The 18,606-nt window shown below is 37.2% G+C and overlaps 2 protein-coding genes across 8 annotated transcripts in view; both read left to right on the top strand.

Moving 5' to 3' along the window:
- FNIP1 (folliculin interacting protein 1) overlaps positions 1–4,502 on the top strand; it is a 111,723-nt gene extending 107,221 nt beyond the window's left edge. For both annotated transcript variants that reach the window (XM_010971577.3, XM_010971576.3), the window contains one exon: positions 1,716–4,502. In XM_010971577.3, the coding sequence (XP_010969879.2) occupies positions 1,716–1,794 (79 nt within the window). In that variant the 3' untranslated portion in view covers positions 1,795–4,502. The remainder of the gene's footprint in view (positions 1–1,715) is intronic.
- Positions 4,503–9,579: 5,077 nt separating this feature from the next.
- RAPGEF6 (Rap guanine nucleotide exchange factor 6) overlaps positions 9,580–18,606 on the top strand; it is a 197,873-nt gene continuing 188,846 nt past the window's right edge. For 3 of the 6 annotated variants that reach the window (XR_012505623.1, XM_074360608.1, XM_045507759.2), the window contains exon 1: positions 9,581–9,886. Coding sequence is in view for 5 of the 6 variants with exons in the window: in XM_074360608.1 (XP_074216709.1) it covers positions 9,818–9,886 (69 nt within the window). In the remaining variant the exon portion in view is untranslated. Of the gene's footprint in view, positions 9,887–18,606 lie in introns of all 6 variants that reach the window. The other 3 variants (XM_074360612.1, XM_074360611.1, XM_045507758.2) reach the window with 2 other exon arrangements.

Raw genomic sequence — 18,606 nt, 5'->3', positions numbered from 1 at the left:
ATTGCTCTATGCCATATAAAAGCAGATACTTGTCCTCCAGTGATCTGAAAGGCATTGTTTCTTGTGCCAGTAAGTTGAGAATATAGTCAGATAAAAGTGAATTAAAATCTAAATTTTTGCATTAGAAAAAAACCAGTCAATATTCATTTTTATTTATTAAATATATTATAGAGTCATCATTCCCAGCATCTGCCCTGCCATATAAATGAGCTGTTTGTAGTAACGGCACTCTGGATAGAAGTATGTTATCTGAATAGTGTTACTCCTTCCTCACTGTGTATATATTATTCCTTTATACTGTGCAGTTATTCCTAGGAAGAAGCTAGTTATCTAAAATGCTTACTGAAGGATGAACAGGAAATTGGTGAGAGGCATCGTATAGCCTCTTTCATTGTATTTTGTGGTCACTTTCCTTATGTTCTGTGGTGACTTTTCACAAGTGTTTGTGTGTGTGTATGAATTGTTTCTTGAAATGCTGGTTGAATAAAACAAGCTAGAAGCATCAGTGAGTGGCTACTGTCTGTCTGAAGCCAAATTAAATTCTTTCATTAATGTTATTCTTTATTGAGAGTGAAAATAGATGATTCTCAATAATGCCTTTACTTTTCAAAAATTTAAACTAATTTCTAAGTAATGTACATATAACCAAAGTGTACAGTGCATTTTGTTATAAAATGAAAAGTGAGTTGTATTGTCTTCTCCCCAACTTCCAGTCCTCATCCACACACTGTTAATGGATTGTTTCTTCTTACAGCATTTTTAAAATATATGTACTCTATCATTGTGCAGCTTGCCTTTTAATATATCTTGAATGTTCATTAAAGCACATAGTGCACATTACTGATCTATATCATTTTTAATGACTGTATTGCATTCCATTATTTGGTGGAATTTAGATTATTTTCAGTTTTTTGCTGTTACAGATCAACACTGGAATAAATATAAATCTTTGAAGTCTGTAGGATAAATTCTTTGAAGTAGAGTTTTTGGTTAAAGGGCATGTGTGTTAAATTGTTGATAGATATACTGATATTTATTTTGACATAGTAATAGTAAATGCTATCCAGAAAGTACCAGAATAAATTCTCACAAACAGTGGGAAGCCTACTCTTCCTATGACTCACTATAACCAAATTTTTTAATCTTTGCTGAGCTACTAGCTAAAAAATGAAGTCGGATTTTATTCAGGTTTATTCTCTAACCATGAGTAAGTCTGCATAACTTTTCCTGTATCTAATGGCCATTTTTCTTTTCCGGTAAATTTTTTGTGGTAGGATGTATTTTTAAGAAGCTACCATTACTTCTTCCCAGTACATCTTGTTGTAGACACACTTATATCCAAAACAATATGTGTGCACTCTATTATTCTGTCATTATACTGTGTAGTATTTATTAGACATTGTCCCTTGCCCTGATGCATGGTCTATCAGCAGATTAATGAGATGGTTTTCTAAATCCATGACTTTGTTATCATTGGGTTCAGAACCTGTCTTTTAAAAAAATCTTTAGTTATGGTTTTTACTTGCTGAAAAATGTCTAACTTTCATTCTCTTCGGTTCTCTTACCCTTTTTCCTTTTGGCTAGGGTAGCTTACTTAGGTCCTTGATTGTTGACATATAGTGACTTTACAGGTAGCCATCATTGCCTGTAGGACTCATGTACTGGGTACAGAAAACCTGAACTAGTTTTTGTTTTTTGTTTTTTTTAAATTTCAGGATTGAATCCAGTGATCTTCCTCTTCTGGCTGCTGTAGCAAGCACTCACTCGCCGTATGTTGCTCAGATACTCCTTTAACATAAAGGCTGTTAGAAATTAACTTCCGTGGAAAGTTGAATAGAAACCAAGGAAGCAGTGACAGCGTGCATTTATGGCATTTATTTTCCTCTGTTAGAATCCATCTAAATGAGTCAGTCGCCTGAGTATCCTTCATTGCAGTGCATATTGTATGATCATTGGATGGCTTTTTCCTTTTGATTGGACTTTTGGATGGCAGTAGATTTTTAACCAAGTGAAACTAAAAAGCAGCATAAATAATTTTGGGGAAAAGCATTTGAAGAAGCCAAAGTGTAACTTAGAAATTTCTACAAAATGAATAATTGAGGAATTTCATATGATCACTACAGTGTTGCCACAGCTCATAAGTACCAACAGATGTCTCATGATTAAATTACTCAAAATAGACATTTCATTAGTTTTAATTCTTTATTTCTAAGGTACAGAGATCTATAAAACCTTGATTATTTGTTTTGTTTTTTAGTTCAAAATAGCTAGTTTCTAGGTATTTCTTGAAGTATTTTAAACAGCTTGTTAATTATAATAAACTCAGAATAATGCATATAAATCTGTGTTATGTTATCCATCCAAGTGTACATATGTATCTATTTTTTTAAAAAACAGAGGTAGAAATATGAGATTGGTAAACACAACTTTTAAAAAATATTTTAAACTAGTATTAATTGACTCTGATGTCGAAATACTACTTTCTGGTGATTTTTCTGTTTCACACACCCTAAAATATAAGTAAAGCAAATCTTTTTTTTTAAGGCTGAGGTATATAGATTCCCAAAATAAGAATACTACTTTATACCATTTGTTTTGTTTATAAGTATAAGCCAATTCTTAAAAATGTTAATATTTACATGTTTGCATCTAATTTAATAACTTAAAATTAGAATTAAAAATTACACCAAAGCATTGGCAAAAATAATACTATTTAAAAGTGCTCAGGTAGCCGAGGCCCTTGCTTTTGGTATTGGCCCTTCTTGAACTCACAGGAACTGAGTATTTGTTTCAGTGCTTCATAATTTTCAGTTTACACTAATAGAACTCATTAACTCTTAAAATTATTCTCTTTTCTCTAGTAGCTCCTCCCTCCCAAAAGCTAATTTTTTTCAAAGATTTTAACTTTTCATTTGTTATTGTTTTTGTATATACTGTAGAGTGTTTGTTGCTTGTGAGAAAGGCTAATATGGAACCAAACTCTTGTAAGTAATTAATGTAAATAGGAAGATGGGTAGATAAAGTTTTCAATATGCTCTACTACCTCAGTTTACTTGAAATACTACATTATAGTTTATCCTTTACTTATCTGGTCTAAGATACTTTTAACTCTAGAAGTGAAGCTGGTTTCTGCTTTCATGAACCATTTTCATCATAATTAGTTTATTAGCTTAAAAAAGACCACTTGCTCATTCTGTTACTGAGTACTTTTAGTGTATAAATGCATCCATTCTTGGTGTTCAGAATTTTCAGTGATTAGGAAAATTTCTGTGGTTTATTAGTCTTTGACCTTGAATTTATAGCACTGGGTAATATTTTGCCTTGCTCTTTATGTATCAAAGGAATCTCCAAATAGACTAAGAAGAAATGGTTATTTTAATAGAATGTAAACCTGAAATTGGTGTGCCTGCAGTTTGGCCCCTGTGTCCTAACGGCCAGTCCAAGCTAGTACCTGAGTCTCCCATGGATGACTTGCTGTCAAAAAAGTGTTCATGGATATATTTTCTTTGGCATAATTTTTTTATTCCATTCATTAAAAAAATTCTTCTTTCTTCTGTTGTTTGGAATTCTGTGAATACATCCCTTTGGCAGAATTCATAATAGAGAAAAGATCAGGTGTGGGCCATTGTATATCATTTTTATTGTGGTTCAGAATATGCAGCAGGTAGACAATGTCTATTTTTGTGTTTTTTTAATTAATCACCAAACTATTCACAGTCCTCCTATCACAGAGATATCTTTGAAATCTCCGATAAATTACCATTTAGGAAATCTAGTCTTTAATAAATAGATGGCTCATGCTACTGTTATTCTTAAAACTAAGCTTTGCTTGGAAGGAAAAGGCCTATAGTTTCTTATGGAATCATTAATCCTTATAGGATTCCTGAGTTTTATAATTTCCAATTCTTCTGTAATTTCTTCTTCCTTCATCATAGTCATTCTTTCATTATACAAAGCCCAAGGAATGAGCTGCTACTTTTGTAAAGTGTGGTCATTAGGATGAATGTGAAGAGAGTTTTGGCCTGTTTGAAATCATTTTTTCAACTTCTTACGGTACAGATATGTGTTATATATTTTAAAAACATGTTTGTTGCAACAGGAAGTGAAAAAGGGATCTTTTACATCATAGATTTAAAACTAATTTTTCCTGTATATAAACTAATTGGTTTGATTTGAAATATTCCTGGCTTTTATTAATATGTCTTAATTTTGAGTTTGAAAATGTTAAGTGCAATAAACATACTAGCACAGATTTCCTTTTGTTGCAATTGGCATACACTGGGGATGATCACTTTTTGAAAAAAAAAAGATTTACACAATGTGTCCTTTGGTAGATGTCTTGTAAGACTGTTCTGCTTTCTCTAAGTTATTTAGATGGTGGGAGACATAAAATGTAAATACTTGTTTCTTGTTCTGTATACATTTCTCAAATGTACACCTGTATTATAATAACCTCCCAGTTCTAGGGGATATTTGTGCAATAAATACACATGTCAATTTGATGGGTGATACGGTCTTTCTTTCACATGTTAATAAGGTATATGTAACATCACGGACTCCAGTGCCAGCCCACCTGTGTTCTTTTCCCAAGTGTGACACTTCTAGGCATGTGATCTTGTTCAAAATGTCCTTCTCTTATCCTAAATTTCTATTTGTCCTTTTCTAATCCTAAATTTCTTTATTGGTAATTTACTAGAAACTTCTTTATGAGGTTGTTGTAAGAATCAAGTGAAATAATGAATGTTAAGAATTTATCTCAATGCTTTGCACCTTCCAAATGCTCAGTAATTTGGAGGTGCTACTATTACTAGGTAATCTGTCCAGCCTCTTCTCTACAGCCCCTATCTATTCTGCTGTGTGGAGAGTTTAACATATATCTTTTGAGTTATAGTAACAAAAAAAGTATGGTATATTCTTACATTTGAGCTAACCTTCACAATGACAAATTGAAAATTTCCTTATATGTTTTTATTAAAACTGAAAAATCATTTAAGACCAGAAGAAGCCATGTAAACTTGTTAAGAACACTATATCTTATACAAATTGCTACTGACTTTACAATTAAACAAAAGTTGGCCAGTTGGTTTGGGTTCTAATCCTAATTTGTTCATTGATTCACATGTCACTCTGAGCAAGGCTGTTTTCTTCATCTGCATTGTGGGGAAGTCATCAATCCTTAGCACCTGATCTGCGGCAGCGGTTCAACCCTGAATAGGCTTTTGGGAAGGTGCCCTACTCAGTCTAGGTTGATTTGGGCAGTATTATGCGAAGAGGCAGGATTAGGCCAATGGCTATTTTTGCAGTGCCTGTTTTTTTTTATATCATTTTACATTTATCACTCTTATGTTTGACCAGAGAGACGAAGTGCACTGTTTTAAAGCAAAGAGGAAGTACCAAGTATTTGGGAAGCATTTATCAGATATTTTAGAGGTTTATAATTGGTACCTGTGTTTATATGTGCTGTTCCTTGATAAAAATTTAGTAAAATCTTGAAATATTTCTGAGAGGCTCAAATTTTGCTAGTGAGAAACTGAAATACAGAGAATTAAACCTGAGGTCATATAGTTTTTCCTAGCTCAGACCAGAATGGTTTTCAACTAGGATGTGCTGACAAACGTAAAATACCTGAGATTTAAGATTCGAGACTTCCCTAAAGAAAAGAAAATACAAGCAGTCCAAAAGAGATTTTTAAAGAATATGTGAAATTCCCATGTGTCAGGAGAACTTTGGTGGGGTTTTTGGTCATAAAGCATACGCTCAGGTCAGAGGCTTCTTTCTCGCCCATGCCCCAAGGCTTGGTACCCTTACAACATGTCCTTTAAAAGGGACTCTTCCTGATAAAATTATCAGCCTAGACTGATCCCTCCATCAGTTTGCAGAGAGTGCTCTGTCTGGGCTAAGACTGGTCAGACCTCCCACAGATATACCTGTATTTACTCTAAGGAGAGTATTCAGTTGAAGAGGCTTGAGATTTCTTCCTTTCCAAGTGACTGTTTAAACAGGGACAGTTCAAAAACGTGCCTTTATATTCATCTCAGTGTGCAAAGTAAGATTACTGATAAAGGCAGTGTTACCTAAATTGTCTCAAGGGGAATAACGTTGAAGTGTTATGTAAATTTATGGAAGATATTGCTATTTCCTGAAGAAACTTTGCCACTTTTACATCACACGTTTGGTCCAGCACTCACAAGTTAATATCCTTTGCTATGTTACAGGGGCTGGAATTAAGATGGGTCTGACTTGTCCAGAACTTGAATTAGTTTAGTTTTCAAATCTGGTCACATATTAGAAACACCTAGGTAGCTTTTGTAAAGTGTTAATTTCTAGACTTCACCCTCAAAGATTCTCATTCAGTGATAGAAGCTGACCTGGATTTGGCCCAATAAGTGCTCTTACTTTTCTACTAATAGTGACTCAGTCTCCCAGCATACCCCAAATCTCAATTCTCTACCCCATTTCAGGTGCTATTTAAACCACTCCCATCTTTTTGTTGATTTGCTGCTGTTCTACAAAGATGGCCACATGATCATGTATGCCTAACGAGCATTCAGTTTTACATAATACAACAGTTGCCTAACCAGACATCTTTCTTTGCAATTGGAGAGCAATCAAGTGCCTTTCAAACAACAAAATCTCCTGTTAATCACTTAGTCCTTAGATAGTTCCATTTGTTCATTCAGCAAATACAAATTGAGCACCTCTTATGTGCTAGGCACGGATCTGGGTGTTTGGGACACAGTAGTAAATAACACAGACTTTCTCATGGGGTTGACATATTTCCTGCTGTCTGGTTGTGGTGACTATGACAAAAATTAAGGTAGGGTAAGGAATTAAGCCACTTTTATGTTTTAAGACTTAACAATGTTTTTATTTTCCTAGGATTTAATTACTCTCATTCAGAACCGTTATATTTTCCTTTCAGATTCAAGTTGATGCTGGTGAGTCCTATCCCGGAGGTTGGCTTTTCTCTGAAAATAGTTCCTAGAGCTTTCAGTGTTTTCATTTTTTTCAACTTACCAGAGCATAATAAGGGATTTTAAAGGACAAGATAGATTTTGAAAATATGCATAAACTTAGACATGTATAGTTACAGTAGATATTAATATACTGTTTTTTACTGTTGCTATCTTATGATAAAGCCCATATTAGTAAGTTATTTTTGTATACTTAATTCATTTTTCCTTGTTAAGTATTATATAAAATGAATAAATATACATGAACATAACCATCACTTAGGTCAAGAAGTAAATCATTTTCAGCAACTCAGAAGCCCCCATCTCCATGTGCCATATCCTGATCATAATCCTCTCCCTTCTCATTTTTGTAACAACCTGACTTTTGTGAACATTTCCTTGTTTTCTTTTTATAGTTTTACTTCTGTGTATGCATTCCTAAGTGGTATACTTTAACTTTACTTGTTTGAGTTTTGTGTAATTATGCTCCATATTTTCTGTTTTGCTTTTTTTTCTGTCAGCATTATGTTGGAGATTCATTCATGTATTATGTAGCTGGTATTCCACTGAAGGAACATTCAACAATTTGCCCATTCTATAATTGATGGACATTTGGGTTATTTCCAGTTTTTTGCTAATATGAAGAATGACCATTTTTGGTTCATCTTTTCTAGTGTACCTGGGTATTCTTTAGGACATATATCAAAGGGTGGGCTTGCTATGAAAGGGTATGTTAAGTTTCAGCTTTACTAGATAACTTTTCCCCCCAAGCGTTCCCACTTAAATGGCAGTTTCTGAGAGTTCTGTTCTTCCATGACTTCATGAATACTTTAATGTGTTTCTGAATAGTTCTAATTTTTTTTTAAAGGTATTAATTCTTCAAACTTGAATTTCTGCTTTAGAGAAATCACTTTCTAGAGGTAAAATAATAGAAATATCAGAGTGCTTGGATTGTGCAGGCAGCATCCTAAATGCTTCACATAAATTATCTCATGTAATCTTAAGAGAATCACAAAGCAATAGGTCTTCCCATTTTACAGATAAGGAAACTGAAGTTCAAAGATATTAAATAACTTAAAGTCATTTTACTGGAAATGGTCTGTTAAAGACAAAAATACAGATGTTTGCCCCTAAAGCCCAATTTTATGGTCATCGTGCTTTAATTCCTTTACGCTTTTTTCAAAATATTCATGTGACTCTGGAAATATCCTTGAAAAATGGAAGCGATAACGTTTGTAATCTTACACAGACCTTTGGGAGGAAATGTTTATAAACACATAAAATGAAGAAAATGGGTCATTACAATTCCCTGTGATCTATCGACAGACATTTTTTCCAGAGTGGATGGGTTGTAACTTCCCTGGTAAGATTTTTGTTCTATACTCAAAAAGGAAAAGTGCTAGTATTATGTTGTAAACTTCAAGTATGGGCAAGCTGAATGACCAACGGAAAAATAAACCCTTATTAAGGCCTTATTAACATCAGCGATCATTACCAGGCCCCAGAAACAGTGAATGTTGCAGCCTGAACTCTCCTTTCCCTTTTGTTACTCTGAAATATAATTTTCTTACCATGTCATTAAAAAATTAATGTGAAGTGTCATAATTGTAAATAACCGAGTTATTTAGTGAACCAATTGCTGTGAGAAATACTAAGCTGTATCTAGATGTAAGCTGAGGGAGCTTAAAATAGAGTGGAAAAGGACGTGCCTATGTGGCTCCAAAGTAAGGAACTGGGGGACTGGTGCGGCCCATCCGTAAGCTAATGAGATGGGAGTGAAAAGAGCTGTTTTAGGACAATGGATTCTGGAATTCTGTCAGTTAGCTCAAGTCTTCTGTTTTTCTTAACAAGGAAGGGGCCAGTAAATAAATGCAAATTTGCCTTTTTCGGTCGGCTGGGAAACAGACTAGTATGTAAAATGCAGTGAGAAAGCGGTCACTCCTGAGTCCAGGCAACCCGAAGGCCCGGTGCCTGGAAAGGGGTTGGGCGGAGGGAGAGCTGCCCTGGGCACTGGTTCTGTGATCGCAGTCCACACTGACTTGGCGAAAGAGCGGTAAACGCGCTTTCTACAGGAAAGGCGGCTGCCCACCCCGTTCAAGGCCGCGAAGCTGCGATTCTTCAGCCCTGATGTCCAGACGTCCGTCTTGGACAGAGCAGGTACTTCTTAGGAGGCCTCTTCCACAATAGATTCATTTTATTAGAAGACACGCAGGGAAGAGAGTGTATGAACTTCCTTGTTTGCCGAATGGCAGCTTCGATTTCCGTAAGTTCTCCAAAGGAGCGGTGTCGGACTTGCAGAGATGGAGCCCGGGCCCGGGCGTGGGCACGCCCGGAGCTTCTGGATTTTAGCACAAACAGAACTCTCCACCGACAACGCCTTCCTCACCGTTCAGCACCTAACAAGCTATTTTTGCTCAGTACTTCACGGCGAGTTTCCGGCCCCTCGAGCCGGAAGCTGAAGCTGCGGAAACCGTAAATCCGAGGCGGATCCCGTGCCAGGTGATGTCTCGCGACGTGTTTTTAAATCTCACGAAGAAGGGCTGGAAGAGGCTTAACAGCACCGCCCCAGGTTTTACGTCATCGCGGAGACACGCCCTTAGGCGCTCGTTTGCGTGCTCGCGCGTGCTGCGCATGCGCACTCTCACTCCCCCGCCCCCGCGCGGGCTTTCCTCTGGCCAGTCGCGCGTGGGTTGAGGCCCCCGGCGGGCGTTGCGAAGGTTTGTTTGCCAGAGAGCGGTCCCCGCCGCACTTCGGAGTTCCCTTCTTCAGTGAGGGGAGGAGAGGGTGCAGACATACTAGGTGAATGGGCTGTCGCGTGGGCTGCTAAGGCCAGGCTGGAGAGCGCGGCGGCCGGGGCCGCCACCATGAACTCACCGGTGGACCCCGGCGCTAGGCAGGCGCTGAAGAAGAAGCCGCCCGAACGGACGCCAGAGGTAAGGCCGTCCGACCCCGGCACGCTTCCCGCCGTTCAACAGACAGCGTCCCTCTGTCCGTCCGTAACTTTCGGCGATAGTCCCCTTGCCAGAGCTTCGCACCTGCTGCCTGGGTGTCTATTTTCTACGTCCCCGACCCTGACCTGGGCCCTTCTCGCGGGCGGGGTGACGACTGCCGTTCCTGCTAGCGATGCCGCCTTCCCCACACACCCGTCCTTGCTAGTGACTAGGAAGTGTTTTCTACACGAAAGCACCATTACTAAATCGTATTTCCTCAGGGTAAAATATGGGTCTCGGAGTGAAATTGCTCGTAGGTAGGTAGGCTGTGAAAAACGAGGTGGAAATTTAAGTGAACTGTTAACAGCCATGTTATTAAGAAATAACTTCTCTTTAAAGTTCCTTGAAATACTGTTCAGTTACCTAAAGAACGATAAAAATTTTCAAGGTCAGTTTAAAACTGTATCCAGTCAGTTGATGAATTCTGGTAGAGAATTATGCGTATTTGAAGATAAGTTCTGGAGGTAGTTTTTCAGATTATGTCATTGGGAAATTTTACATTATTTTGTGCTTGGATCCAAAACTTGCTGCATTGGGTTAGCAGTAATGGCATCAGCTTAAAGGATTTGACTTGACCTGAAGGCTGTTTTTCAGGCACATAACTAAAACCTGGTAACTTTGTATGCCCCTATAGAGTGTTTAGATTTGGGGTAACTATATATTTGGACAAGTTTCCATAATAAGTGATATGTTTCCTAAACCAAAAAGCAGAAACTTAACAACAATCTGAATGGATTGTTGGACTTGTATGTAATTGCAGTAAATGAAAGGAAATGTTTTGCTTAGTTCTTCCTGACTCACTTTTGAGTTTTTCAGATTTACAGTGGTTTGCATAGCAGGTCTCAGAAGTCTAGGCGGACCTTTTATGACATGGCATTATTCAAGCTACAATTGTAGCTGATGGGTCAAACTTTATTATTGGAGATCCTGGTCTTTGCATAGTAACAAATCAAATTCTTTCACTTTCAACAGTCCCCATTTTGAGACCTGCATTTATAATCTTATGTGTCTTCATTTCCCTGTAATTGTTAAAGTCATTGTGAGCTCATTGAAGGCATTCACTTTGAACAGGTGAATCTGCTGTAGTATTTATGTCATTAGAAAATAGAGGAGGAAGGTATAGCCCAGTAATAGAGTGCATGCCTAGCATGTACAAGGTTCTGGGTTCAATTCCCAGCACCTGCAATCAATGAATACCTATTTACCTCCCCCCAAAAAATTTTAAAAAGAAAGTAAATATCATACAATGCTTTTAATGTAGGTTTTACTTTTAAATGTTGCTTATGATAAAATTACATTTCTATAGGAAAATATTACTGCTCTTTAATAGCAGATTTACCTAGTTTGAAATTGTCTATCATTGAGCCTTAGAAAGTTTTCTGAACGGTTCACAAGGTTATGTTGGCCAGTGTGTGCTGTGTTAAGTACTTTATCTTGTTTTACTGGAACAACAGCATTGCTTAAGGAAATGCTAAACAGCTGCCCACAACAGGCTAGAGCTGTGACAGGTAGCAGCATAACCTGTCACCTACTTGATTCATTGGCAGTACTTTTGAATGAGTGTAGAATTTGTTTGGGGTACAGAAGTATGAATAAAGAAGTGGTAACTTGAATCCTAGTGATAATTTATTTGTGATAAATATTTTGATGAAATTCTCACAGGGTCATTTCTGTTTTCAGAAGATCCTTTTTCTTTTAGTTGCCTCTTAAGGGTCTCTTATAAGTAAATGCGTTCAACAATTATTTATTGAAAGGTTACCAGTTCAAGGGACTATTTTGTGCACTAGGATGTATCAGTGAACAAAATAGGCCTGCACTAATGGTGTTTACATTCTAGTAGAATGGGGAGGCTGGAAGGCAAGTAAATATAATAAACAAGTATATACTTGTATAATTATGTTAGCTGATAATTGCTAATAAGAGAAAAGAGCAGGATAAAGGAATTGGAAGCAAGGGGCAAAGGCTGGGTACAGTTTAAAATAAAGAGAGTTGGTGTTGTGTTGGTTGAGATGAATTTTGATGAAAATCTTGATTCTTGTGATAGAATCAGCCAAGAGATATATAAGGAAAGAGCTTTCCAAGTAGAACAGTCATTGCAAAGGTCCTAAGATAAGAGCATGCCTGGTGCATTCAGGAAACAGCAAGGAGCTCTGAGTGACTGGAGAAGAATAGTAAGTCAGATGAAGTCAGAGAGACGATAGTGGTGATATAGGATGGAGCATATCATGCAGGATTTTGTAAATCATGAATTCTTTGACTTTTATTTTGAGTGAAAGAGAGTTTTGTTTTCTGCCAAAATGCTTTAAAGCAGAGGTGTCATATCCTACTTGTAAAAGAGTCTCCTGATTGCTTGCTGAGTTGAGAATAGCGTAGGAGCAAGAATAGAAATGGGACCATCAATTAGAGGCAGTCACATTAAAGCAGGAAAGAGATGTTCATAACTCAGACTAAAGTGATAGTAATGCAGATGGCAAGAAGTGGTCAATTATGGAAATATTTTGAAGGTTTAGCCAACAGGATTTGCTTAATGGATTAGATTTATGTTTTGAAGGAAAGAAGAATTGAGCATAATTTCAAAGTTTTTGTCCTGAGCAACTGGAGTGTTGGAGTTACCATCAAAGAGAGTTCGAGCTGCCACCAAAGAGAGAGAGAGAGAGAAAGCTGCAGGAGGAGAGGAGTGGATCAGAAATTCAGTTTTGAACATGTCACATTTGAAATGTCTATTAGAAATATTGAGTAAGGAGTTGCAAATACCTTTTATCATTATTTCTAGAGAGAAGTTTGGGCTGGAGATAGAAATTTTATAGTCATTACCTTACAGATAATGTTTAAAGTCATGAGACTAGATAAAATTACCAAAATAGTAAGTGTACATGGGAATAGAAGAAGACCAAAGACAATGCCCTTGGGCACTTAGATCACTATAAGGTCAGGGGAGAAGAGCAGAAACCAGCAAAGGAGAACGAGTGGGAGTAAAGAGTTCAGTGGAAGAAAAACCAAGATAGAGTGGCGGTGTCCTGGAAGCTAAGTCAGTAAAGTGTATAATAGAAGGGGATAACATTCATTTACTCATCTTATTTTCCCTTGAATACCTGCTAGAGTACAAAGCATTGTGAAAAAATATACAAATAGATAAGAATCACTGTCTTATAATCTTGTAATCAGATGTTTGTATCATACAATTAATGAATAAAGAAGTCTTCTGTTTGTTTCTTGGACAAAATTAATGGTTTCTTTATTTTGAACCATCTGTTGTCCTTACATGAAACTATCAACTCAAGCATTATCCAAGGGAGCCAGACACTGAGAATGGAAAGTTTTGTAAAGTATGCCATTTAGAACTGTGTTCTAACACAATTTTTACTTTTCTGGCCATTTCTCCTACTTTGTAGATTCAGCTTCCACAGCTCATTGTCTTTCTTGAACTAGTTCTCTAATTTCCTTTTCCACTTCACAGAGTTTTTTTTTTCCTTGGAAAATTTTAGACTTAAGTACTCTTTGGGAAGCTGAGTGCTCTAAAGCAACCGAAGCCATTAAGGTACTCATTTTGAGTCGTTATACCAAAATTAGAGATGCCACAGTCAAAATTGAGACCTTGAATTTGGCTTTTTCTCAACTCAGTCCCTATTCAATGCCATCCTTTCTCTATAGTCTTTCTTTTTTACCTCAGAGTGAGCACCTTATTTTTCTTATATTTCCCTCTCTAAAGGCTTAATGCCATGCTTTGCACATATTAAATCAGTAAATATGTTAAACACAACAAAATTTAGAATTAATTTGTAAAGTCCTCATATTAAAAAGATAATACTTTGTATTCATTAGAACTGCTGATTCTATCCATTTTGGGTGGTCTCATTCAGCAGATTGGCTTCAGTTAATTTTTATAGGCTGATGCCTAGGACCATCTTACTCTGTTTCATGTGCTTCAGATCCATGTATCTAAGCCCTAAATTATCCTCCAGGTTCTTCAATCACTAGTCCTAAATTGAAGCCATCGTCATTCCTCTTCATTATTCTGCTGCTGACTGCCCCAGTTGCTCAGTCCAGAAATTCCCCCTGCTTTCTTCCTTTCTGTATCTAACTGTCCACTGAACCTTGTTAGATTTTTCATGTTGAATCACTCTCTACTTCTTCCTCTCTAGCTCTGTTACCCTGGTTCAGACTTAAATCATTTTGCCCCTGAGTTTTTCACTTCAGTCATTTTATTGTCATATTGTGCTGGAGTGATCTTTCAAATACTCAGATCTGGTCATGTACTATTCCTGCTCAGAATTTAATTATTTCCCACTGCCTAGATAGGTTAACAATATATGTTATCACCCAAGTCATTTTCAAGAGTAAGAAGTGCTGTTAATATTTATGCTAGGATAACAAGTTAAAGAAGGACTGTATCAAGCAAACTGAGCTGTGTGGTTACCTCACCCAGATGATAATGTTAATTTATCCATTTATTTAACAGATGGTATGTGACACACAATACTAAAAGCTGAGGTTGTAGAGAGAATTTGAACATGGTCCCTATTTTTCAGTGACTTAAAATATTAGTAAAATGTTAAGATAATTAGTGAAAAAGGTATGGATAGGGCACCTTGGGACTGTAAGTGGAGAAAGGAAAAGCTTCTTGGGGAAACATTAAGTAAAATCTTAAATATTGTGAATAGCTGTCTGGATGTTATCCAGAAGGGAGGTCATTCCAGGCAGAGAGCAACAGGAACAGAGGCACTAATGGTGACAAGCCAGGTACATTCGTAGAACAAGAAGCCAATCTGTAAGTCTAGAACATACATTCTCAGTGGGGTGATATCACTGAAGGGACAAAACTTGGGGTTTTTTGGGGGGGGGATAAAAAAACTTAGGTATTACTATGATTTGTGTAGTAATACCTATACAGAACTCACCCCTACCTGATAAAGTCTTATTCCTTAATATTTAATTGGAAGTGGGGTGCGCTTATGAAAAAATGTCTTAAAATACTCTTTGGGAGGGATGTGATAATGAAAAATGGTTGCAAAACACTGGGCTAGTGTATGGGGTATTTGTTATGTGTGTGAGGGTTAGTACATGGTGTTGGATGTTAAATGTTGAAGCTGGATATAATAGCAGGTTTGGATCATTTCAGGGATTTGGACTGGATCTTGTAAATAAAGGAGAACCATTGAAGGGTTTAAAGCCTAGAAATAAGATCAGTTTTACAAAGATTACCCTGTGGGTGTTGTTGAAGATATAGGGTGGTTGGAGGAGGGGGAGGCTGTGGGGAGAGGTGCAGGCCAGCTACACCAGAGGCAGGGTTGTTTATAGTAGGATGAGCAAGTAACATTTTGTCCAAACCAAGATACTTTTCTCTGTGAAAGGTAAGACTATTAATGGTTATATCAGGATAACAGGGAAACTGGGAGATACGGTCCTGGTTATAGGAAACAAATGCAGTGGTCAGAAGTGAGATAAGACAGCAGAATATGTGATAGTGAGAGAGAGAGGAGGTAGAATTGGCCCAACATGGTCACTGATTAGATTGGGAGTGTATACCTTCCACCAGACTTTTTTTTTTTTAACTTTGAAATTGATTGTAATACACATACAATAAAGTCCACATATTCTTAAATGTACAGCCAGCTTAATTTTCACAAATATATTTAGCTGACACCCAAATCGTGATACAGAATATTACCAGCACTCCAGAAACTCTCCCTTTACCCCTCTTAGTCAATACTCTTTCCCAAAGGAAACTCTTATGACATCTTTTACCACAAATTTGTTCTGCTTGCTTTTGAATTTCATTTGAGTGGAATCAAACAGTGTGTATTCTCTCCAGCAACCAAGAGTACTATGAAACTATCTTGGTTCTTTGCATTTTACCTTTGGATTGGACTTTGAAACTCCTCTCTTGGGTTTCCTTGATCTTCATTCATATCCTTTATACCATGACTCACCCTTTTGGATTGGCCACTTCATTCTTTTGAAGCCTACTCTTGGTGTAACTGACTCTCAGCTGCAGATGATGCACTTCAGGCCAAGATAACACTCTATCCTTAATGTTCCTCTCAAGCTTTTGCGGTAGTGCTGGGGCAAGTCTGCAGAACTTCTCTGTCTTTTGCTTTTTGGGGACAGACTTGGATTGGGAATAAGAGCGAGGCAGAAGTTTAGGTAATTTCTAAATTTCTCATTTGGGTAACTGTAAGAGTACATTATTAAAGAGCAGGATTAGGGTAGGAGGATAATTCGGTTTCAGTAAGGGTATGAGACTCCCTACAGGGGATACAGAGATGTTCAGTAAGCATTTGGAGCTTCATATCAAGCCAGGTTATGAATCTGGGTTGGTCTGAGAGTATATATAGCATATGGGCCCTAGGTGAAGTCATGGGATTGGTAGGAATGCTAATGGTGAAAAAACCATGGAATACAAAGGCAGACCCTTTGGGTGCTCTGATACCAAAAGGGTCGGGGAAGGAAAAGAAAACTGCCAAAGAGAATGAAAATAAATTGTTTATAGAGGGAGGAAGAGAACAGAAGAGTGCTATTAAAGGAGGACATTTTGGAAAGAAATCCCTAATCATTAATGTCAGATACTGGAGAGTTCGGGAAAAGTGAGGATTGATAAATTCTTGGGTTGCTTCCATCAGAATGATTTCAGTGAATTGAGGAAAGAGTCTGATTGCATAGATTAAAGAGAGTAACTAGACCCAAGAAAGTGAAGGCAGCAAGTATACTGTTTCTGAGTTTGGCTCTGATGGGAAGTGGAAAGATGTAAAGTCCTCCATGATGTTCTGCGTAGCATTCTAACCTTACCACCCCTCACCCCCAAACACAAGCATTTTAACTACTTATAAATATCTTAACACAGTACTTTTCAACCTAGGCTGTATATGTTTCTCAACCTAGGAAATTTTTTTGATGCCCAGGCCCACCTTTCATTTCTTGAGTTAGAACCTTCTGGAATGGAGTGTTAAGCATTGATATTTATAGAAAATTCCCTGAGTAATCCTGATTTATAGTCGGAGATTAGAAGCATTGTCCATTGTGCTATATTTTCCTGTCTCTGTGTTTTATACAGGATGGAAAAGTGTGGAGCAGTGTTTACTGCCCTGAAATTTTGCATTTGGACAAGCCTACTTCATATCTCGGCTCCAGCACTGAGAATTTGAATGACCCTAGGAAAGTCACCTAACTTCTCTAAGATTGAATATCTTGGGGAACTGTTACGTGGACTAAATGACATAATATATGTGAAGTATTAAGCGAAGTGACAGTTACAATGAGTACTCAATGAATGATGGCCACACTTATTGGCTTGCTGTTTCTTTTGACTGGAACACCACTAGGCAAATTCAGACTCCTCACTGAAGTCTCATTTCCCCCTCCTTCTCTGTGTTCCCAGGATACTTTGCATCTTCCTCCACCTTAGCTATTACTGTACTGTGTTATGATTACTTGCATGTTTGTCTCTCTGGCTGGACTGTAAGCTCCTTGAGGACAGTGACTGTATTCTTATCTTCCAGTTCCCATCATGCAATTCTTGGTACTTAGTAGGTATCCAAATACGTGTAGGGTAAATGACTTTAAAAAGAAAAGGAGTGTGAAAAATACTGTTCGTCTTTCTAGTAATGATTTTTATTGATCTAATATTTGAAGTGCTGGGATAAAGAGACTGATGAAGTTTGACACAATGGCAAAGTTAGCTATTAATATTCTTATTAAAATATGGATAATATACAGTTACTATAAAGAAACTGTTTTACCTGACACTTCTTCAGAGATGATTCAAATAGAGGAACTTCAGCCATACCTTGAAACAGGAACTTCTTTTTTTATATGGGTTTGAAACACACTTGCAGTTTTAACTGCAGTGCCAGTACTAACTTTTCATGTGTTTTTATCAGGATGGGTTAAAACTTTTGCTAGGCAGATACTTCATGCTCAGCCAGATGTTAATGTAATTTCCCATTTACAATCCAAGAAACGTTTTTTTGTAAAAAAAAAAAAAAAAAAAACTAGCCTATTTTTTGTTACTAAAGTTAAAGAGGGAGCTAGGACTGAAAATAAAATTCAGAATTTTTAAATTATTAATTTATTTCAGAATATAGGATAATAGTCTTTAAATGTACACTTGTAGAGGTTTTTTTCTGAATTGGTAAAAGAGCACCATTGTAGTTGGAATCATTTTTGAGTGAGTCACTGTATGCATCCCTGAGGGTGGCAGAACAAAGGTTCTGTTGTGCTTTTCTACAGCAGATGCACATTCAGAGGGTTCCTTGGAAAGTAAAAGAACTTATTTATGCTTCTCGGGCCCTCTGACCTTCATTTGTAAACCCAACTGGATAGAAAGGAATACCAGATCTGGATGGGACCTTTATTAGACAACTTCTCTTCTAGGCACCTCATTTTACATGTACTGAAGATTCCTAACTTGTGAAAAAACTGTGGCCATTCACCGTAAGATTTTGTTTCTGAGAGATGAGGAGCATTCCTGAGGGAGAATTCTGCAAAGAGAAGGAGCAGCCAGGCACGATGAACTAGACAAAGTCATATTCTTAGAAAGGAATATGTGATTGTGAGCTCTATAATATTGTGGTTATTGTTTAACTTTACCTTGAACCAGCCTGTGTAAATTGAGACCTGGCTATAAATAAAAACTGAATGAGCCACTTTATTAAGAACTTGAGGTT

Source organism: Camelus bactrianus, chromosome 3, assembly GCF_048773025.1.
Source record: "Camelus bactrianus isolate YW-2024 breed Bactrian camel chromosome 3, ASM4877302v1, whole genome shotgun sequence".
Lineage (NCBI taxonomy): Eukaryota > Metazoa > Chordata > Mammalia > Artiodactyla > Camelidae > Camelus > Camelus bactrianus.
The sequence above is the reverse complement of the archived record's forward strand: the minus strand, read 5'-3'. Positions and strand labels throughout refer to the sequence as shown.